This window comes from Chaetura pelagica, unplaced genomic scaffold, assembly GCF_000747805.2.
Source record: "Chaetura pelagica isolate M959 unplaced genomic scaffold, ChaPel_1.0 scaffold630, whole genome shotgun sequence".
Classification (NCBI taxonomy): domain Eukaryota; kingdom Metazoa; phylum Chordata; class Aves; order Apodiformes; family Apodidae; genus Chaetura; species Chaetura pelagica.
In genome coordinates, this window is record NW_009951855.1 from 138,124 (window position 1) to 146,446 (window position 8,323).

Sequence of the window (8,323 nt, forward strand, 5' to 3'; positions counted from 1 at the left end):
CATTCCTGAAAATGCATCTTTTGTGATGAATAGTCCTGAAATCACTATCAGGAGCAAACAATGTGATAGTTCTGGAGCACCTGGTTTCTTTTGACTGACGTCTATGAATATCTCATTTGCTGTTTCACCCAGTAGCACAAGCTGCATCTCAGTCTTCTCACTGTTCTACAGAAATATTTGTTTTCTTCCAGAATTTTATTCTTGAGTATTTACTGTCCTTGGATTTTTTTGTGAAGCTGATGTTTTCAAACTCTGGGTTTTCTGAAATACTGGCTGTTCAGGGATGTGAGCGCAGGCATTAACTGTAAAAGAGGCTGGGCAGCTTCAAAGTTCAAGATATTAAGGAGGGTTTCTTTCTGCAGATGGAACAAACACTGTCTAGGGGATTTCAGAGTGCATTTAGTATTTTTCACTGATGCTGTGATCTAATTGAAGCAACATGTGGTTATTGGGGTAATATTTAGAGAGGTGTGTGGCAAATGGGGGTGTGAATTAGAAATGAAGACAGACGAAAGTGGGCACTTGAGTCAGCAGTAACTTTGTGTGCTATGGGAAGTGTTCAGGAACCTGTAGCATGCAGACAGAGTACAACCCTTTTGGTGCTTCTCAGGAAGAGCCAGTAGAGAGACTTGTTGGACTGAGTTCATATTGGTTCTACTGTGGTTCCTGGCAGTGGAAATAACCTGTGGAAATACCTGTGTTTTGAACAGATACGAAGTTCGCAGGCCAAGTGAGGATGGTGCTGAGTGTGTTACTCTCTCAATTCACTTTCGGGAAAAGACAATGAGGCAATCCAGCAATACTACAGGGACTGTACTCTTTGGTCAGCCACTATTAATATCTGTGCCAAAACACAAGCTCACTGTGGATCACTTGTACAGTGTGGTTTTGAAGCAGATCAGGTGAGTCCTATCTGTACCTTTGAATCCTATGCAAAATTCTAGCGATCATTTACTCTGTTATACTGTAATAGGATTGCTGCCTTCTTGGTAATGGGAAGAATTTTCCTTGATTGGTATGTGGTGTGTAAACCAGGATTTGCATTGCATTAATGACTGGAGGCCCTAGGGATGTTTCAAGGTCCTGGATTTTTTGGGCTCTGTGAAAACAGGCTGTAAAATAATGGTGGTGGCAGACACAAGGGAATCTGTCTGCTTAGTGTTGCAAAATGGGTCAGGAACAGAACTCGGTGTTTTCAGGGCTCAGATGAGGCCACCATAACATACTTTTAGCTTTTCCATCTACTCCTAGTAAAACTTGGTAAAAGCAGTGAGAACACAGACTTAGTGAATTGTTTGACTCAATCTGAGAGCTCTTGGCCTGTAAATGAGTGCTGTACAGAATGGGTTCTGGTTTGTTGAGGGAGATTGGAGAGCAAGAACTGGTGATGGAGAGGGCTGTTCTGATGTACAGCTTTTGTGATCACTATGTGATAAACATATTCCCTGTCTTTAGCCGCTATGTGAAGCTCCCTTTGGTGGAAGAATACTCTACACCCTGCCCAGACAAAGGCACCTGCAATGGCTCCAATGGTGTGGTTGAAGGTAAAGTCCTTTCAAAATTGTCTGGAAGCTTTTCAGCGCTTAAAGCTTTTTTAATAGCATTTGGTTTGTGCTTTGTGTATTTGGCTTAATCTGTAGCAGATTGTGTGGTTTAATAATTGTGAAAAAACAATTGCATAGGACTTCTGCATGGTATGATGAGAACTCTTACAGACTGTTTTCCTTCCAAGGGAGATCAGATGTGCATAAGCAGCAGCAGGAGAACAAGGTGTGGTGTGCATTCATCTTGACCAATGTTAGGGAATTCCTTGCTTTCCTATGAGGTGTTCAGGTGCCTCCCTCCAGAGGCAACTCTTTTTCTGATATGCCCTTTGCTGATGTCTGTTTGGTCACAAAGACAGGTTCTGGAGAATTAAAGTGGAAACGTTATTTTCTGCTCTTGGACCTTAGTTCTCGTTCCTAGGTTAGATGCTTCCAAGGAAGCTTATAACGCTGATGGCAAATGCACATTTCCCTTTCCTCTTTGAAATTTTTAACTTGTGCTGCTGTGAGAGTAACAACTGGAACAAGTTAAACATGAAATTTTAAATGGGGAAAAAAAATTACCTATTTTTCCCAAAGAATGGAAGTAACTTTAGTGGAGACTTGCATTCCCTTCTGTAAAGACATCCAATTGCAACCTTGCTGATTTTCTCTTGGGATGTTCATTAGGCTGTGCTATTAGAAGAAGTGATTGTGAACTTACTGTGAACTAAACAATCTCCATGACATCTCGTGCTAGGACATAAAACCCAGCACATTACCTGGCATCTACTAAAGGAAAAAAATTCAGCTTCATCTGTAGTGGTTAACAGGCACAGATTGCTTTTCTCTGTGTCTTTCATTACTTTCTGAGTAACCAGTGTTACAGGTGTCCATGTGAGGAGTCAGTCTAAACTTTCCCTGAAGCTCTTTAATGTTGTGCTGGTTTTCAATTTTGCCAGGTGACATTGAAGAGATGGAGCATCAGGATGGTGGGCAGGAAGGCAAGGAAAAGGTGGTGGAAGCTGATCCCTGCCACTCTGAGGGCTGTATGCAGATCGAGTCAGCAAGAGACCTGCAGCCTTGCAAGAAGCAGTATTTCACTTTTAGCCTCATGAATTCCTCTGGGACCTCTGAGTTAAACTCCATTGTAGAAGGAAAAGTCCTAAAACTGAATGGTAATTATTGTCTTGCTGTCTTTCTTCTTCCTTCTCCTTACATCTTTGCAATAAATGTTTCTTCTTTCTTGTAGCTTTTTCTGCACTTGCTATTGACTGGGACTCTGAAACACGGAGGCTACTTTTTGATGAACAGGAGGCACAGGTTGTAATATATTGTTTTCATACACAATCTATATGTAAACTTGCATGGTACTTAAGAGATTACAGTAATTGGTGAAATGTAGATAGCAAAAAGGAGTTACCAGTGTCAGTTAGTTTTACTTGGAATCTTTTCTTGATAAGGTTTATAGGTCTGTAATTGCTGATCTGTTTCCAGTGTTTTTGGAAAAGCAGATGTTTTAATTCAAAGCTAAATAGTCTTGTTCATAGTCTGCTCAACAAACCAAATCCCCAAAACTCAGAAGAAACCTGAAAGCAGATTCATAGAGCCTAGTAGAAAGCTCAATAGTTTGTGAGAGTTCTGCTGGATGGTATTTTGTAACAGAATCACCTGTCATTACTCTTTTGCAAAAAAAACTCAACCCACCAACTTTGAAGTAAAGACATACTGTATTTTCTCTTATGGACTGTAACACAAGGAAGGAGTGTCTGGAAGCTTGAGATTATTTCTGTGGGTGGGAAGCAGGGGCAAAAATAGTCAGTGAAGGTGAGCATGTACCTTTTCATGATGTCAAGGATTAAAGTCTATGTGGAGTTGAGTGAACCATGTGTCTTTTTCTCTAGGCATTTGAAAAACATGCAAGTATGTCACAACCACAGAAGAAGAAGGCTGTGGTCGCTCTCAGAGACTGCATAGAGCTCTTCACTACTATGGAAACGCTTGGTGAACATGACCCATGGTAAGAGCCTCCTTCTGCCTGCCCTGTTTATCATAATGTGCCATAACTATTTGAGTGCACATTATTTGTTTTGGGATTCTGATTATTTCCTAGTTCTGTCCTTTTTTCTTCATGTGTGAGAGGTCTGTCAGTTCTGTGTTAAGTCATTGAGTCAATAGGCTGCAGGTGTAGATTAATAAAAAGTATGTTTCCTGAGTTTATTTAAAAAAAAAAAAAATGGCAGTGGGCATGGAGCTTCCAAAGATTGGGCTATTTTTAATTTCTCAGCATACAGTCTTCCAAAGAGTGTCAGAGGAAGCAGTTGTGGTAATAAAGATTGAAAGCATGTGGCTACCTTAGGGTTTAATCCTGTGTTATTTCTAGCTTGAACCAGTCCTGACCTGTTTCTAACTCTACCAAAAATTCCTAGTCCAGAGGGGCTAGGAACAGCAGATCCCAAGTGACCAAAATGTGATTAGTGTGTGTGCAGGTGTTCTTTGGAGGTTGTTTGCTGCCTGTATAAGGAAATAACTTGTAGTATAGTAGGTGATTCTTTATTATTAATTTCCAATTAAATAGAGAAGTAATGGGACCTTGAAACTTTAATTTACAAAAGAAAAATTAGTCTCTGTACAATGTTCACTGAACACACTTGCTGTAGGACATTTTGCCTATGAAGTGAAAGCAAGTTGCAGTTTGGAGACCTCCAAGGAAGTGTGTTGACCTGTGTGTTGCACAGCGAAAATGCCTTCTATGGGGAGGGACTGTACTGAGCAATTGAGGCATCTGTTAATGGGAGCTCAGAAGCTTTTCTTTTAACGTAGTCATTAATGTCCTTGTTTGTTACTCCTTTCTCAGGTACTGCCCTAACTGTAAGAAACATCAACAGGCCACAAAGAAGTTTGACTTGTGGTCTTTGCCCAGGATTTTGGTAGTGCATTTAAAGCGCTTCTCATACAGCAGATACTGGAGAGATAAACTTGACACTGTTGTGGAATTCCCTGTCAGGTAGGATTCTTCCCTCAAGCTAGGAAGGTCTTGAAGCTGGTCAGGAGAAATCTGCTTCTCATGTTACTGTTGGGTGGGCTTGTTGTTAAAGCTGTAACTGGAACAGCTCTGTCTTCTGGGTTTGAACTGCAAGATAGCAGTTGAGTTGAGTTGGTTGGTTTTGGGCTTTATTTTGTTAACCTTAATCAGTTTTACACATCTCAAAGAGTACTAGTTACTAGCAGGTACTGTTTCTTCTGAAATGAGGTTAAAACTGTGTGATTCCAGCAGAATCACATAGTTCAGCAAACCAAGAGAACTCCTACTGAGAATTTATCAAATGTGTTGGGCAGAGCTTCACTTGTTCTGAGGATTGCACAAGTACAAGATAAAAGTCCTGCCTCAGTCCTCTGCTGCTGCTTGTGGGCAGATTGCTGCAGGATCAAGTGTGTTCCTTATTACTCCTGTCTCACTTCTCATGCTTACACAAGGAGACTCTGAACTGTCCTTTGTTCAGCACCTCCCTCTAAATCTTCTGGCAACACTTGTTGTGTTTACCAGGACCTGCCCTGTGTGGGAGAGGTAACATGTCTGGTCTTTACACTTGCAGCATCTTGCTGTTGAGCAGCAGAGTTGAGCACTTCTCCACCAGCACTGCCTGCTTGCAGAGCTTGACTGTTGTCATGCAACAGTTTTTAGAAAGTGCTGATTACTGGTGTACTGATACTTCTGGATTTTCTTCCAGGGGTTTAAACATGTCCGAGTTTGTCTGCGACCCAAGAGCAGGCTCATATGTGTATGACCTCATTGCAGTTTCCAATCACTACGGAGCCATGGGAGTGGGCCACTGTGAGTAACTGCTTCTCTGTCCTTTGTGCACAAGGGAATGCAGGCAAAGGGGTCATGGGAGGGCTCTGTGTGTTGGAGCAGCCCTTACCATGTGGATAATTTTGAGAGTGGAGATCAGTCATGAAAAGGCTTTGCAGGGCTTTAGTCCAGTTTCCTTCTTGAGTGAGGACTTTTGCAAGCACTAGATCAGAAAACTTCTGTCCTGAAGAAAATATGAAAACATAGAGACTTAAACTGTGTGTTTCGGAAACCTCTGGCTCAGGGGTGAACAAAACACTAGTTCTTTTTCTGAGTTTCTTTGCCCTTTCTTTCCTGGAGCACTGAGCTGCAGTTTCTTCTTGTGACAGACACTGCCTACGCAAAGAACAAAGTGAATAACAAGTGGTACTACTTTGATGACAGCAGCGTATCCCTGGCTTCAGTAGACCAAATAGTGGTGAGTATTGGGCCTGAGGCTAATCCTGAGTTTATGCTGAAGGTGTGTGTAGTTCTCTGCTTTGGGCATTATGTTTCCAGCCAAGCTGTGTGGATTGTTTCAGATTGGTTTTCTTCTTTGTTTGGTAGACAAAAGCTGCATATGTGCTGTTTTATCAGCGCCGAAACAGCGAGGAACTTCCTGCCCCATCTCCTCCCCAGGAAGAGTATGACGGCATGGACACCAACTAGACATCACCTCTAGCACTTGGCCACCATCTTAGCGGTCGCTCTTCTAAAGCCATGCCTGAGGCATCTGAAAATTTTTCTTACTTCTGTAGGAGTCAAGCAGAAAATCTAGCACTGAAAGATTCAGTGCTGAGGGTTGCAGAATAGCACTGGAGGGTCAGGAATAGGTGCTGACACTTGGGTATTTAGAGGCCAAAAATAATATATATTGGAGCTTCAATAAAGATCTTTTTAAAATCTGGCTGAGCTGTGTGGCTAGAGGCAGGGATCAGGGCTGAGCTGGGCTTGGGCTGGGGGTTGTTGCTGGTATTGGTAAAGCACAGCCTGAGCTGGAGGCTGGTCACAGCTGAGTCTTGCAGGGGCTCATGGAGGAGTATGGTGGGTATGATTCTGTGAATCGGTGTGGGGCTTCTGCCAGCCCTCTGTTGCTGTTGGGCCCTGCCTGTGTCAGGAAGGCTTGCTGCACCCTTCTGCAAGCTCAGTTCAAATCTTGGTACATCTGGCCTGTCTGTCCCAGGCTCTGCTGTTGTACCTTGGTCCCCTTGCTATGCAGCAGAAGTTTCTCTTTCTTGTGTCCTTTCATCGATGCATTTGAGGCTCTTCTGGCCAGTTCTGACTCAGCCTTTTCCATGTGAACACTGCATCCTGTAATGTAGGAAACTTCAGTGGAAGTGATTCACACCTGAGTGGATGGCACGTGTGCAGGCTGATCCTCACAGTGGCGCAGAACACAGCTGCTCTGGCTCCCATTCTGCTGCAGAGAAGGTATCATCCATAACATCAGTGATTTCTTGTGTTCTCCATCCTGTCTCTCCTATACCACTCACTTCCAGGCTGCTCTGTAAGCACTTTTCTGCTTCCACTATTTATCCTATGGTTTGTGTAGTGGCAGCATTTTTATCCTTTTTTGCTCATTTGTGTGAGTCCTCGTAGCTTTTTCTCCAGCAAAACTCAGTGCTGTGTCCCCAGAGCTGTTTCCTGTAAGGAGGACAGCCCAGTGCAATGAATTGTGGGAGGTTTTAGCCTTTTCTCTTGCGACTTTTTTATTTGGTTTTTTTTTTCATAATGCTCCATCAGCCTTTCTCCTCCACCTCCCTTGAGCACTGCCCTTTAGGTGTCCCACCATATCATCTTCTGTGAGGCTGTGGGTGTCATGGTCACGTCTGAGGTCTCTCTCTGCATTAGCTGCTCAATCATTCTCCATCCGTTCAGCCCAACTAGTAAGTGCTCTTCCCTCTGTCCTTTATGGTCTGTGTTACTTGTAGAACTCAAGTCCAGCTTTTATCTTGAATGAGGACTCCTGTGAGCACTAGATCAGGTCACTCCTCAGTGGAGAGCTGGTCTTCCATGTGAAAAAAAGGGAAAAATCCAGAGCCTTAGCCCATGTTTTTTAGGGCAAGATTTAGCTCAAGGTGGTGAACCTAACAGGAGAGTTTTTCCTTCTTGGAGATGAGTGCATTGGCAGAACAGAAGGCTTAAGACAGGCTACTGCCCTGCTTGTTTTTCCCCCAAAATGTGTGCTTGCAGCCTCTCAGTCCCCTGTGCACAGTCCCTGTGGCTTCACTGCTGACCACAACCTTCTCTGATGGTCAGTGTAACAGTGGCCATCCTTTTAGCTCCAAATACACCAGCTCAGCTCCTTTTCCACAGCTCTCAGTAACAAGCCCTATAGCAAAGTGTTGTGTGCTTGTCCCTGCACCTCTGCTGTGCTGCAGCCCAGCAAAAGCCCAACCAGCTACTCCTGATCTTCTCCTGCTCCGAGCAATGGGAAGGGAGGGCAGCAGCATGTAGCCTCTCAGCCAGGTGATGGGGAGGAGGAGGGAGGGCTGCCTGTAGCTGGCAAACTTCTGTTGTGGTCCTCTTCCACGGAATTTTGCTTTTAAAGTGTTGGAATTTGGAGATCAGAATTGCTTAGTTGCTTCTGCTGTTCTGATTTGGGGTTATTTGGGATTTTTACAACTCTTAATCTTGTATTTCTGTTTTTTTCCTTGTTACTGAGGGGAGCATCCAAAAAGCAATTTTTAAGCTGTAGCACTGCACTGAGTTACTCTGATCAGCATTTTTTCATTCATGTTAACCTGTAAGAAAATCATGTGGGCATTCCAAAATGGGAGAGAAAAGGGAGGGGAGCAAAAGACTTTTTTAAAAGAAAAATCAATCTGAAATAGCTTTTGTTTTCCTCCTCACCTCTCTGCCTCTGCTGACACTGAGAATCTCGTCAGTGGGGCTTAATCTCTGATGCTCAGATGCTGAACAGACTGTTGTACTGCAGAAAAACTGGCCCAGCTCTTATCTTCTCTGC

At 43.4% G+C, this 8,323-nt stretch overlaps 1 protein-coding gene across 1 annotated transcript in view; it reads left to right on the forward strand.

The window, feature by feature from the left end:
* Positions 1-6,262, forward strand: part of USP4 (ubiquitin specific peptidase 4 (proto-oncogene)) — a 37,724-nt gene extending 31,462 nt beyond the window's left edge. Inside the window, exons 14-22 of the mRNA XM_009993468.1 lie at positions 711-902; positions 1,456-1,544; positions 2,486-2,701; positions 2,776-2,846; positions 3,428-3,543; positions 4,381-4,530; positions 5,255-5,358; positions 5,706-5,794; positions 5,923-6,262. Of these exons, the coding sequence (XP_009991770.1) occupies positions 711-902; positions 1,456-1,544; positions 2,486-2,701; positions 2,776-2,846; positions 3,428-3,543; positions 4,381-4,530; positions 5,255-5,358; positions 5,706-5,794; positions 5,923-6,024 (1,129 nt within the window). The 3' untranslated portion in view covers positions 6,025-6,262. The remainder of the gene's footprint in view (positions 1-710; positions 903-1,455; positions 1,545-2,485; positions 2,702-2,775; positions 2,847-3,427; positions 3,544-4,380; positions 4,531-5,254; positions 5,359-5,705; positions 5,795-5,922) is intronic.
* The last annotated feature ends 2,061 nt before the right edge of the window (positions 6,263-8,323 follow it).